The sequence below is a fragment of the Marmota flaviventris genome, chromosome 10, assembly GCF_047511675.1.
Source record: "Marmota flaviventris isolate mMarFla1 chromosome 10, mMarFla1.hap1, whole genome shotgun sequence".
Classification (NCBI taxonomy): domain Eukaryota; kingdom Metazoa; phylum Chordata; class Mammalia; order Rodentia; family Sciuridae; genus Marmota; species Marmota flaviventris.
In genome coordinates, this window is record NC_092507.1 from 24,163,821 (window position 1) to 24,177,921 (window position 14,101).

The following is a 14,101-nucleotide window of genomic DNA, read 5'->3' on the forward strand; positions in this document are numbered from 1 at the left end:
CTGAGCAATTTAATGAGACCCTATCTCAAAATTAAAAAAAAAAAGGCGGGGGGGAGTGAGGGCTGGAGTGTTAGAGCACCCCTAGGTTCAATCCTCAATAGTGACTCCCCCCCAATAAAAATAAAAGGCTCCATGCTAACCCTTTTCATTAATTCATTTGTCTTCAAATAGTTTAACAAGTGAAAAGCTATTATTCTCCTCATTTTACAGATGAGGAAGCTAGAGCGCAGGGAAGTAAAGTTACTTGCCCAAGGACACACAGCAAGGAGATGGCAGAACTGTGATTCAAATCCAAGCTTGTCATATTATAAAGCCTGTGCCTCTAACCAGTTTAGGGATAGATGATTTCATGTTGTGATTTCTCAGCCTGTAGATCCTCTGGGCAAAGAAAGCCTGAGACCCGGGGCATTTGAGCCCTGAGGAGCACCCAAGTGTCAAGCACAGTGGGAGAGAACTGGAGTCTAAAACCACTGAAGCCTTCAAGGGCTTAGACAGGGAACTGGTGGGAGGGGAAATAAACCAAGATCCTAGGAAGGGTTGACTCCTCCCCTGATCCAGTGCTCTGGGAGGGGAAAAGAAGGGTCAGGGTGGATGAGGCGAGAGTACTTCCCCTCTGCTAGAAAGACACTGTGACCTGCTAGGGTTGTTTGGCCGTGGTTCTCAGGAGTCCAACCCAGCTCCCCCCGCCCCATGTCAGCTGGGAACTTGGTCCTAGGCAGGTTGGGGAAATGGTGGAGGATATGAATTGGGAACCCAAGGAGAGTCACCCTGATATCACAATTCCTGTGCATTGTACTAGAGGTTTACCCACAGGGCCTTTCTCCTAGTTGAATTCATGTTCCCATCTTGCAGATGGGAAGGCTGAGGAAAGGGACTGGTAAAGTCAGTCTCTTTGGAATTTTTTCCATCTTTCACCCTGCTTCTAGACCTGGAGGGCCTTAGGCTTTGGTAGGTTTCACAGCTGAGAGAAGGTCCTGTCTCTTGCCCCCCAATGTCTCTTCCTCTTCCTTGGGGGAGACTTGTGACCAGATGTGTGTGATATCAGGGCTTGCTTGTGGGAGCCCTGGGCTTCCAGATAAGGAGCTTAGCTCTCTTTGATCTGAGTAATCAGTGATAAGTTGAACTCCAGTTGCTGCCCCAGCCCTGACTGTAAGTGGGGAACCATTGCCCTCCTTCTAGAAACAGTTATATATGCAGAGGGCTCTTTGGCACTTATCTCTCTAAGCCTTCTACAACACAGGTGGAGAAACCGAGGGCCAGAAAAGGACATTACCTGGCTCAGGGTCAAACTCTATTTAGAGGCAATGAGAGGTGGGTGCAGGATGAAGTAGTAGCAGTACAAGTTCAAGAACAGCCTGGGCAACTTAGTGAGACCCTGTTTCAAAATAAAAAACAGACTGGGGACATAGTCAGTGATAGAGTGCTTGTGTAGCTGTGGGTTCAATCCTCAGTCCCAGAAACAAATTAAAAAATGAAAATAAGCTGGATGCTGTGGCACACGGCTGTAATCCCAGCTACTTGGGAGGCGGAAGCAAGAGGACTGCAAGTTGGAGGCCAGCTGGGGCAATTTAGTGAGACCCTGTCTCAAAATAAAAAAAAAAAATAGTACTGGGAATCTAGCTCAGTAGTAAAGAGCCCCTGGATTCAATCCCCAGAATCAAAAAGGCAGTGAGCTCAAACTAGGTCTTGTGATTCCCAGGGCTGTGAGATTTGTCTGGTCTGGACCTAGAATTCCTTCCTTCCCAAACAGGGTCAGGACTGTCAGATTGGGTGAGGTCACTAAGGGAAGATAGGGAGCTGCTGTTGAGTGTCCCTTATCAGGCCTTTATCTTAATGGTCCTTAACTCCACTTGAGATTGGAGAAGCACTCTGGAAGTGGGTGGGAGGCAGGCCACAGGTGGCACTGGAAGAACATGGTTTTGCAGCCAGTTAGAACTGGGCTCAAATCCTGACTCTGCCATTACTAGTCTAGTGACTTTGGATAAATCACTGACCCTTTGGGAGTGCCTGTGTATGGTGAGGGCCATTGAATGAGACCATCTGTGTCTCTCAGTTGGTTTTCTGGAGACACCAGTTTGTTGTTGCTGTGTTGTTAAGTGGAAAGGTCTTTTTCCTGCCTTCATTCCCTGGACCGGCAGAGGCTCACTCTGATAGAAAACTTTGAACTTGCTCTTGGTTGTAGGGTTTTCTTTAGCTTTTTCAGGCACTCTGTGAGGTGGGTGTTCATGAGATAACTGTGGCCGAGAGAGGCTGATTTATTAAGGCTCGGAGTCCACATCTCTAGAGTCCCAGCCCTTCCTCTCCTAACTTCATGGTGGCTGCCTCTCTGGCATCCATAGAATGGGAATAATCATGCCTTGAAGGAACAAAAGAAAGGGCTTTGGAAAATCAGAATTGTGCCCTGGCCGAAAGGGATTATTATGTCATTGTTGGGAGCAGATGCTGGCCTGGAAACTCATTACCACATTTATTAATACTATTATAGCTAATTCCACCCTGCACTACTGCAGTTTCCCTCAGGGCACCCTGTGGGATGGGATCCTCCGCTCCCTGCTCCAGGCACTCCCTGCCCCCCAATATTTACCTTAGAACCGGCCCGGCCTGTCAGCTCCGCCCCCGCTGGGTGGAGCTGGACAAGGGAGGGGAGGGGGATTCCCCTGATATAGAAGTGGGGTTCAGGGCTTCCCCTTCTTATGCCAGGGAGGAGACTGAGGCTGTGGCCCCCTTTACCCATTCACTTTCTTAGACTCAAGACAACTAAGGCATTTGGAGCGAGACTCAGGGTTGAATGTGGGATCCGCCACTTCCTGGTTAGGTGACCTTGAGCAAGTCAGTCACTTTCTCTTGGTGCTCCTTTGTAAAAAGGAAACTTCACTTATACGTTTGGGATAGTAGAAGAGAAAGTGCCTCTTCTACCTGAGAGTTTCTTACGCTCATTTGCCTTTGCCTTGCCTCAGGGGGAGTAAAATCCACAGATGCTCTTGGTTCTGTTCAGGGATTCCTCTAGAATGTGTGACCTGAGGAAACCCTGGCCTTCATGTGGAAGGAAACCCTTGGCTTTCATGTGTCCACCAGTATAGTAAGGGGTTGAGCGTAAAAGCCTCTGAGCATTCTGACTTTTCGCTGGAGGGCTGGCCTGGGGCAGTAAAGACCAGGCCTGGTGCTGGCAAGTTGGCTATGAGGGTCCCAGCTCCTGAGCAAGGCCACCTGGACAGTTATGCCCTCCCCCCTCATTCCTCTCCCCTGAGTCAGGCTGGCCTGCCTGTGGGTGCGCCTCCCCCACCCTGAGCTTTGGAATGGGGCAGGTTGAGGCCTCACCCCATGGAGTTTGTTGCCAAGACTGTGTGTAAGCATGCGCATGCGGCTGGTGTGTGTGTGGGGTGGGACACAGGGGCTCCGTCTCTGATTGCTCCCTGTCCCTGGGCTCAGGAAAGCCCCTGGGTGGTGGGTACACATGCTTGTCTTCCTGTACATACAGCCACTTGGGCCTTGTGAGTGTCTATGCAGTTGCCTAAGTGGATGAAGAGGGTGTAACCTGGGTGTGCTTTGTGGGTGTATTTCTGAGCTCCACCTTTGGAGATGGCCCCAGTGGGACATTAGAGGTACACACCCCCATACCTGCTCAGGGACAGTATCTGATCTCAGGAGCTTGCCTGGGTGCTCCTTGGTGTGCCTGGTGCGTTGGGGGTGTGGCCACAAGTAGAGTGCCTTCTCAGCACTGGGAAGCCTCCTTCCTCAGGCAGATGTGGGGGCAGAGGTTGCTTGGTGAGCTTCCGTCAAAGCCTTAACCCCAGCTGGCACTCCTGGACTGTACCAAAGCAGAAAGCCATGTGGCCTTGGGCCAGGTCCTTCCATTCTTTGGACATCAAGTTTGTGAGGTGCCCTCCCCCACCCGAGATTCAAGTCACTGAGCACCTTCCTAAGCAAGCGCAGGTGTGTAGACCCGAGCCTGGGGTGGCTAAGAGAGGCAGCAGGCTCTGACCAGGCTGTGGGTTGGGAGGGGGAGGGACGTTGCTGGAGCAACCAGATGTTATCAAGTGTGAGAGCCTTGGATCTGGCTGTGGAATTTGCAGCTGTGGCCCTGACTGACATATGTGGGCCTTGGACTTCTAAGGGCTAATGTTCCCCCAGTCCCAGCTTAGCCAGAGCTCAGCTCTTTGTTTCCCTATTGAGAGGGAAGCTGGGGGTGACTGCCCTGCTCAGTGAAAGGCTACAGTTTTAGAGCCAGCCAGAGTTTGGGAAGTCACCTAGGTCTCTGAGCCTTACATCTGCCCTCAGCTACTAGGAGCTTCAAGTACCTTCAAGTAACTGCCTTGAAGGGCTGCCCTAAGATCCAGCAGGACAGACAGATGGACACAGTGGCTCCCAATTCCACTTATTTGGGAATCTGAGGAAGGAGGATCACAAGTTTCAGGGCCAGCCTGGGCAACTTAGTGAGACCCTGTCTCAAAACTAGGAAAAGGGTTGGGGCTGGGATTGTGGCTCAGCGGTAGAGCGCTCGCCTAGCATGGGCAGGACCCAGGTTCAATCCTCAGCACCACAAAAAAATAAAGGCATTGTGTTGTGTCCATCTACACCTAATAAAATAAATATTTAAAAAACAAACAAACAAAACAAAACAAAAAAAAACTAGGAAAAGGGTAATTTGGTGCACAGGAAGGACACTTCTGGGTTCAATCCCCAATACCAAAAACAAGAACCAAAAAAAAAAAGGAAAAAGGATCCATGAGGACATAGACAGGGTTTTGCTTTCCACCAGTACCTGGCACCATGCCTGGCAGGGATTAATCACCCAGCAAGTGTCGGTCTGCTGCTCTTTTCTGTTTGTGTAATACTGATAAGTGAGTTGGGTCTGGCCTAAGAGGGGGCGTGTGGGGGAAGCAGGTAGTCAAGAAACCTCCAATTAGTAGAAATGATGGAGTTCCTGGACCCCTTCTTTGGGGAGATCAGGTTTGTAGCTGGCATAGTGGACAGCATGGCTTTTGGATTCAGGAGTGAAGTGCTGATATCATTTGTGCAATGAAGCCCAGAGTGGGAGCTTTATGGGTGTTTGCCCCTGCTGGTCTCCAGGTCTTCCTCTGTAAAATGGAAATAAAGGTGCCTACTTCTTGGGACTGTTATTTAGAGTTCAGTGATGTAACATATCTACTATCCAGCTCCACAAATATTTGCTCTCCAGAGGGCAAGGGCTTAGCCATGGGCTTGAATGGTCTTAGAGGCGAGCAAATGGGAAAGGAGCTCCAGAGGGGTCTAGACCTCTAAGGAGTCCAAAAGAGGGCAGGGAGGGAGGGGTATCCTTGGCGAGTTTGGGAAAGAGCACATTATAGTTCACAGAACCTCTCTTTCAGAGTCTCAGCTGCTCTAGAGTTTCCAGGAGGATCCTTTTTGTAAGTGTCTCTACCCAGCTGAAACTGTCTTGACTGACTTCCCAGGCTTTTGGAATGTAACCTGGAGTCTGCTCAGGCCTAGGAGCCCCACCTGACCTGGCTGCTGCCCTCCTCTGCTCTCATCTCCTGCCAGTTTCTCCGCACTAGCTTCCTTTCTGTTTGTGGAAGTCCCACTCCTCCTCAAGGCCTTTACATTTGCTGTGCTTGTCTGGAAGGCTCTACTTCCATATCTGCCTTGGCTGGCTCCTCATTTTTCAGGTCTCAGTTCCAATATCCTTTTCTTAGAGGGTTACCACCTCCAAACACAGCTCCTCAGTTTTGTTTTGTTTCGGTTTATTTTTTATTTTTTTGGTACTGGCACTTAAACCCAGGGGCGCTTTACCAGCCCTTATTTATTTATTATTGTTTTTATTATTTGTATTGGGGATTGAACCCAGGAGCACTTTACCACTGAGCTACATCCCCAGCCCTTTTTATTTTTTATGTTGATCCAGGGTCTCTCTAAGTTGCTTGGGGCCTTGATAAGTTGCTGAGGCTGCCTCAGCCTCCCGAATCATGGGATTACAGGTGTGTGCCACCGCACCTGGCACTCATCAGTTTTTACTACCTAAAGTTATATTAGCCTACCTCATTCATGTATTCCTCAAGTATTTACTGAACTCATAGTGTGTATCAGGCACTGATTCAGGCTCTGGGGATATTCTAGTGAACAAGATAAAGTTATCCTTTGGCTGTATCCCTAAGTACAAGCTTAATATTTACTAACCAAATGAATGGATATAGCATCTTATAAAGAGGAGTTATTGGCCCTTTTTTCTTTTTCTTCTTCTTTTTGGTTCCAAGGATTGAAACAGGGGTGCTCAACCACTGAGCCACATCCCCAGCCCTTTTTTTAAAATACTTTATTTAGAGACAGGGTCTCACTAAGTTGTTTAGGGCCTTGCTAACTTGCTTAGGCTAACTTCAAACTTGTGATCCTCCTGCCTCAGCCTCCCAAACTGCTGAGATTACAGGTGTATGCCACTGCACCCAGCCCAGCCATGTTTTCATACATAGTCTTGACTTTTGTGTGATGGAGGTAGATTTGAACATGGACTTGACTTGCCTCTTAGTACCTCTCCTCTCTCCATCCCTCCTACCTCTTGACTATTTTACTGACTTTGCCTATGGGCTCTTTTTTGCTAATGTGTTCTCCCTGCCTGGTGATCCAGCACACAATCAGTTAGACCAAGTAGGGCCAGCAGGAAGAATCCTAGACTCAGGGAGCTGGAGGTCTGTGTTTAAATCCTGCCTCTGCTGTGTGACCTTGGAAGTTCTCTGAGCTGTTCTGGGCCTCTGATGACACACTGCCATCAGTGGGAAGAAAGTGTGGGGTTGAACACACATATGAGGAGGGGGCTGTTACCAACAGCCACTGTGGTTCTGCTCTGGGCCTCTCCCTGGCTTCCCAGTATGTACTGTGTCCTGGGCCAGATTGTACCCCTCCAGGGGCCTCTGCCCACAGCCTTGCCACTCCCACAAGGCAGCCCTGGGCTCCTGCCTGACTGCTCCATGAACTGAGCTCTTTCCCCAAGGAATTATCCCATCAGCCAGAAGGGCGTGGGGGTGGGCACCATGCCAAGTCTGGTCTGGTGGCCCTTACACCTACCATCTGGCAGCTAGCTGGGCCCTTCGCTTCGCTCTGACTCCTGAATGTTTAGACAGGACTTGGTGGCAGTGTTAGTGATCCCTGCAGAAATTATCTTCCATCCCCCTAGTCATACCCGTTAGTAGAGCAGAGCACCTGCAGTCTTTCCGCCTCAGTTTCCTCGTGTCTCTGCGTCCCTGCATAGGGGGTGGGGTCGGCGAGTAGGCGGGACCAGTGGCGAAGGTGGCAGGAAGACCTGGAACAGCCCCTCCCCTTCCTCTGCCTGCAGCGGGTGCCGCGGTGGGTTCGCTGGCGGGCACCAGGCAGGCGGGCTTAGTGCTGGGCTGTGGTGAAGGCGCTCCTGGGCGCACGGAGGAGGTTAGAGTAGGGGACATCCCCGAGTGGCGCCCGCAGTCATGGTGGTGTTCCTTGGCCGCCACCTCCCTGCGCTTCTTGAGCTCTTTAAGAAGAAGGGTGAGTGAGTGGGTGTGGCTTGGAGGGGGACGGGAAGGGATCCCCACAGCTCCCTTAGCCAGACTCTTCCCTAGACTGGGGGATCTAGGCCAGGGAGGAGCAGTGGGGTTGGGTCCGGCGCTATTAAGGAGGCCGGAGTCCCCTGTCCGCGGCGTGCCTTTGTCCAGCCGCTTTGTTGCTGCCTTTGTCTGGGCCTGCTTATGCTTGGGAGGATGGACCCACATCTTCTGACCTTGAAGCCTGCCGCCCTCGGGCCAGACTGCCTTCCTGCAAGGGTACCCATAATTTACTGGGTGCAGCCTCCAACCTAGTTCAGAGTGAGGGGACAGCCCCTTTTGGAGTCATCCCAAAGGTAGGGGAGTATGGGATGTGGGGAGCTGCAGAGAAAAGTGCCACTGGAAGTTGTGGAACCATGTTTAGAGGCCTGGGGGTTTGGAGGAAGGGACTTATACCCATTCTTTCTCCTAGTAGCTGGGCTTTCAGGCCTGGATTCAGACTGTAGGGGCCACAGCTTCTTGGACTTTTGGAAACCAGGGATTCTCAGTCTGAGTGTGATCCAGGAGTCCCCTCTGGGAACTTGGATTTAGTTCCAGCTGATTGACTCCCATTTGCTGGGTGACCTTAGGCGAGGCCTTTCCCCTTTGAACCCGTTTCCCCACTTGTAAAATGAGGGTCTGAGGGAGATATCCACTACCTGCTGGGGTACCTCCTACCTCTGACCTCCTGGCTTTCCTGGGGCAGGAGCCCTGGCCCTTGAAGAGTAGGCTGAGGAAGGGTGAATGGCAGGTATCTGAATGGGCCACCCTGTTCCTGGGGTGTGTCCCTTTAAAGGGCTTGTTTTGTTCCTGCCCCTCTACAAGGTACTGCCAAGGTCACATGACCCTCCACTGCTTTTGCTTATGTTGTGGGTTTCATTTAAAGAAGGGCTAGGGCTGCAAAGTGCTGACACAGCTCCCCCATCCCCAGGATTAGATGACCAGCCCCCTGTGGGCGGAGCCTGTAACAGGATCTTCTGTAATTGATCCCTGGCTCCATGCATCAGGGCCTGGGCTAGGGCCTCCATACCTGGGACTCTTCTCCCTGGAGAGGTTGAACTCTCTTGACTGGGGGTAGGAGTGCCTGGGTCTCTTTTCTCCCCTTCCCTGTCCATTCTTCCACGAAGGGGTAGTCCTATGGGTGAGTAGGGGGCCCAGGAGATTATATTCTTGGCCTGTTTTTCCCTGTTCCCCAGTGTTTTCTGGGACTCTGGTTATGACCCCTTCCAGCTCCTCCTCCTTCTTGGTTTCCCATAGTATCTTCTCCCTGGACTTGGGCCAAGGCACTGTATGAAAAGGGTGGTTTGTTTTCCTTTAAAGTAGGGCTTGGGGTCTGGAGGTGAGCATTGTATTTGCTATGGGATATGTGTATACAGGGTTGTTTTGCATGGGGCCCTGAGTGACGTGTGTATACACAGTTGTGTGTATACTTAGATACTGTTTACATGTGTACAGAATGGGAACTGTGGGTGTTGTGGATAGGTGGAGGCTGGGTATGGATACTTATGTGGGTTCATACTTGGGTGCTGTTTGTATGAAACTTGTGTGCATAGACTGTGAGCCTCTGTGTCCTGTGTCCTGTGTTTTGCGTGTCGTGCCTTGTGTGTCCATTTGTGTGGTGTGAGTACTCAGATATATGCGCCTTTGGGCATAGTTTGTGTATGTATTTGGGGGCTGTGTGTATTAAGTGTTTACCCCAGTATTGTGGGTTGTATGTATGCACTGGGGAAAGTGGGCATTTGCATGTGTGTGTAGGGACCATGGGCAGTCTGGGGACTCGGGTGCCTTTGTCATGGTACCTGTGCATTTTGAGGACCCACATGCCTTTGGGTCTTACCTCCCTTCCTCCTCCATCCTACTAGGTTCTGCCAAGGCTGAGAGTGAAAAACGTCAGAGTGCAGGGCCTGGCCAGGGGCTAGGGTCTGTAGTGGATGAGCACCAGGACAATGTCTTCTTCCCGAGTGGGCGACCGCCTCACCTGGAAGAGCTGCACACACAGGCCCAGGAGGGGCTCCGCTCCCTACAGCACCAAGGTAACCCTTCTCACCCGCCCTCTACTCTCTCAGCTCCTGAAGTCAGGAGCCTAGCCCAACACTCTCTTCTGGTGTCTTCCAGAAAAACAGAAACTGAACAAGGGTGGCTGGGACCATGGAGACACCCAGAGCATCCAGGTGAGCCCTGCCCCTAGCTCAGTCCTGACTGCTCTTGCCGCCTTTCTTGACCTGTGGCAAGCATGGCTTTAGACCTTCTGGGTCTTTTTCCTTCTTGTATCTCAAAGGGCTGGACTGACTGACCCTTCTGGGCTAGTGTGGACTTGCTCTAGTGATGCTGGCTCTGTGCTGGGTAACACTCGAGGGCGGGGGGGTCTGTAAATCAAAAGTTCCATTGAGGCGTTCTGAGCAGGCAGCCCACAGAGGCCAGGGACTAATCTTCTTCTCCCTACAGTCCTCCCGGACTGCGCCAGATGAAGACAGCATCTCCTTCTGCAGCCAGACCACATCCTACACGGCTGAGAGCTCCACGGCAGAGGATGCACTCTCCATCCGCTCAGAGATGATCCAGCGCAAAGGTGTCTCCTCACTGGCCAGAATTCCTGGGCAGGGGAGAGGGGTGGTGGGCACCATCTTGTTTTAGCACCCGCAGCTTCCCTTTCTCCTCCTAATTGTGTCTTCTCAGGCTTTGTGATTCAGTTAATTCAGGAGACAGTACACTGTGTCCTCTTGGAGAGAGGTGCTAGGGATTGAACCCAGGCCTTTGAGTATGCTAGCCAATTGCTCTATCACTGAGCCACTGAGCCTTGTCCCCAGCCCCAAGCGAATGAATCTTAACTGTAAAATTAAGAGTAGGGGTTGGGCCTGGTGGTACATGCCTGTAATCACAGCAGCTTGGGGAGACTGAGGCAGCAATTTATCGAGGGCCTAAGCAACTTGTTGAGACCCTGTCTTAAAAAAAGGGCTGGGGATGTTGCTCAGTGGTTAAGTGCCCCTGGGTTCAATCTGTAGTACCCTCTGCCCCCTCAAAAAAAAGTTGGAAATTTGGGTTTTGGCTTGATGTTGCTAACTGAGCAGCCACGTGACCTTAGGCAAATCCTTAACATCCCTGAACTTACGTTTGATGTTTTATAAAAATCAATAGATAATAATAGCGTTTACCTTATTGGAATGAATGCTGAACATTAGCATGTGGACATAATAATGTGTTCACTAAATAAGTACTCACTAAATGGCAATGATCATTTTGACTTAGCCTTCCATAATCTTTATAGAAAAGAAGCCTCTAGTTTTACCCATATCTATTTGACTGCAGAAATCTTTTATCCCAAGGCTATTACTAGCACTTCACAAAAGTAGTGCTCTGCAGGACATGTGGAGACCTTCTGCTCTAACGGTTTTTTCCCCCCTGAATTGGCCCTCAGGCTCCACTTTCCGACCCCATGACTCATTTCCCAAATCTTCTGGACGGTCAGGGAGGCGTCGGCGGGAGCGTCGGAGCACCGTGCTGGGTCTGCCTCAGCATGTGCAGAAGGAACTTGGTGAGCCCTGGGTTTAGGTGGGCAGTGGTGGTGGGTGGGGAGCCGGCCAGCCCCTCTTTGCTGACTGCCACCTGCTCCTCATCCATTCTAGGCCTGCGGAATGAGCGTGAGGCACCAGGTACTCCTCGGCCTCCTGGTCCACGGGATGCTGTCCGAATCCCCACAGTAGACGGTCGCCCAGCTGGCATGGCCTTAGGGACTGGGGTCCGAGTATCTCTGCAGGCACTGGAGGCAGAGGCAGAGGCTGACGCTGATACAGAGGCCGTGTTGCAGCGCCACATTGACCGCGTCTACCGGGATGACACCCTTGTTGGTCGGTCCTCAGGGGCCCGGCCCCCTCCATTGACCCGGCCCATGTCTCTAGCAGTTCCTGGACTGACAGGAGGGGCAGGGCCTCCAGAGCCTTTGAGTCCAGCCATGTCCATCTCGCCCCAGGCTACCTACTTGTCAAAGCTGATCCCACATGCTGTGCTGCCACCTACTGTGGACGTGGTAGCCCTGGGCCGCTGCAGCCTGCGCACATTGAGCCGCTGCAGCCTGCTCTCTGCTAGCCCGGCCTCCGTCCGTTCCCTGGGTCGCTTTTCCTCTGTCTCCAGCCCCCAGCCCCGTAGCCGCCATCCTTCCTCTTCCAGTGATACCTGGAGCCACTCTCAGTCTTCTGAGACTGTTGTGTCTGACGGTTCCACCCTCTCCTCAAAGGGGGGTTCTGAGGGTCAGCCAGAGGGCTCTGTGGCCAGCAGTAGCATGGCACCAGCTCCCCAGGGGGGCAGTGGGAGGGGTTCCCCTAGTGGGGGCAGCACTGCCGAGGCCTCAGACACAGTCAGCATTCGGAGCAGCGGGCAGTTGTCTGGCCGGAGTGTTTCCCTGCGGAAGCTGAAACGGCCTCCTCCACCTCCTCGCCGGACATACTCCCTCCATCAGCGGGGCTCCGAGGCACCCGATGGGCCCTTAGGGTTGCCACCTAAGCCTGAGCGGAAGCAGCAGCCGCAGCTTCCCCGGCCCCCCACCACAGGTGGGTCAGAAGGGGTGGTGGGTGCAGCACCTTGTCCACCCACCTCGGCAGGTAGTAGCTGGGTGCCTGGCTTGTCTCCTGGTGGCACCCGGCACCCCCCACGATCCCCAGAACGGACACTTTCACCCTCCAGTGGATACTCGAGCCAAAGTGGTACCCCGACCCTACCTCCCAAGGGTCTGGCAGGTGCCCCTGCTTCCCCAGGCAAGGCCCAGCCTCCTAAACCAGAGAGGGTCACTTCCCTTCAGTCTCCTGGTGTCTCTGTCTCCTCTTCCCTCACGTCTCTGTGCTCCTCCTCCTCTGATCCTACTCCCTCAGACCGCTCTGGTCCACACATGTCCATCCCCTTGAGTGATAGGTTTGTCATACCTCCTCACCCCAAGGTGCCTGCCCCCTTCTCTCCTCCTCCTCCTTCTAAGCCCAAGAGCCTTAAAAAAGCTGCCCCTACTTTGGCCACTCCTGCTGTGGTTCCTGGGCCTGTCTCTACCATTGATACTAGTCCTGAGTCTCTTCCCACTCCCCAGATATCTCTGGTCCCACCCCAGGAGTCTCCTGTTGTCTCCAAAGATCAGTCACCCCCACCATCCCCACCCCCATCTTACCATCCACCCCCACCACCTAGTAAGAAACTAGAGGTGGTTGAGGAGGCCCCAACTTCCCTAGAGACTGAGGAGCCCCTCCCAGACCCCAACTGGCCCCCACCCCCACCCCCTACACCTGAGGAGCAGGATCTGTCCATGGCTGACTTCCCACCACCTGAGGAGGCCTTTTTCTCTGTGGCTAGCCCTGAGTCTGCAGTAGCCCCTGGGCCTGTCAGCTCCCTGGCTGCCTCCCAGAGCCAGCCCCAGGGGACCCCAGACCCTCCTCCAGCCCCACCAGCCCCACCCGCAACTAGTTCTGTCCCAGAGCTGGTCAGACTCCCTCGGAAGGAGCCAGTAGGCTGCAACAAGAGCAATGGGGCTTCCAGGGACGAAGCTGGTGTGCCCCTGGTCACCCCTTCACTCCTGCAGATGGTGCGGCTGCGCTCTGTGGTCGCTTCCACAGGTGCTCCAACCTCTGCATCAGGGCTATCAGCCCCCCAGAAGCCGCTGCGAAGGGCCCTGTCAGGTCGGGCTAGCCCTGTGCCTGTCTCCTCTTCTGGGCTCCATGCTGCCGTCCTACTCAAGGCCTCCAGCCTGGCTGCCAGTGAGGGCCTCGGAAGTGCCCAGCCCAATGGACCACCGGAGGCCCGGCCACAGTCTCCCCAGTCTCCTGCCTCAACAGCCAGCTTCATCTTCTCCAAGGGCACTAAGAAGCTACAGCTTGAACGGCCAGTGTCCCCTGAGGCCCAGGCTGACCTCCAGCGGAATCTGGTGGCTGAACTTAGGAGCATTTCGGAGCAGCGGCCATCCCAGTCCCTGAAGAAGTCACCGAAGGCTCCCCCACCTGTGGCCCGCAAGCCCTCGGTGGGAGTCCCCTTACCTGCTTCTCCCAGTTTTCCTCGGGCTGAACCCATAACTGTTCCTCCTACCAATGGGCTCCCTCATGCTGAGGACAGGACTAAGGGGGAGCTGGCAGAGAACGGAGATGTTGTGCAGCTGGTGGGCCCAGAGGAGAAGATGGGTCCCCCAGACTCAGGTATAGTGCGCAGTGGTGGGTGTGGGTCTTGTCACTGATGGTAGGAAATAAATATTTGAAGTCCTACCACTGGGCATTTGCTTTTGGGTCTTTGAGATGGTTAATTTTTACAACAAAAGGGAACAAAACAAAAACTGGATTTAGGAGGCCTGGGACAGGTGAATTGTCACTTGAACTACAGGAAAAGGAACATGGGGGTGGGGCTTTGACCTCAGACCTACCAGGTGTATTCCAACCTTATCATTTTGTCTTATCCTAGTGCTGTGAAGTGTGGGACAGTGACACCTACTTTACAGTGTCTGAGTCAAGTTTCCAGCTGCTGTCACTGGTGTCTGTCAAGTGAGAGTTTAGGGAAAGGCTGGGTGAAAGTGTGCTTGGGCTCTCAGTGTCTGAACCAAACTGGGCGCCCCTTACTAA

The 14,101-nt window shown here is 52.9% G+C and overlaps 1 protein-coding gene across 2 annotated transcripts in view; it reads left to right on the forward strand.

Annotated features, from left to right (window-relative positions):
- The window catches only part of Nhsl3 (NHS like 3), a 29,729-nt gene that overhangs the window by 13,487 nt on the left and 2,141 nt on the right, over window positions 1-14,101 (forward strand). The window contains exons 2-7 of one of the 2 annotated variants that reach the window (XM_071617624.1): window positions 9,386-9,556; window positions 9,639-9,694; window positions 9,969-10,092; window positions 10,939-11,055; window positions 11,147-13,512; window positions 13,944-14,023. In XM_071617624.1, coding sequence (XP_071473725.1) covers window positions 9,386-9,556; window positions 9,639-9,694; window positions 9,969-10,092; window positions 10,939-11,055; window positions 11,147-13,512; window positions 13,944-14,023 — 2,914 coding nt within the window. Of the gene's footprint in view, window positions 1-9,385; window positions 9,557-9,638; window positions 9,695-9,968; window positions 10,093-10,938; window positions 11,056-11,146; window positions 13,685-13,943; window positions 14,024-14,101 lie in introns of both variants that reach the window. The other variant, XM_027936935.2, reaches the window with a different exon arrangement.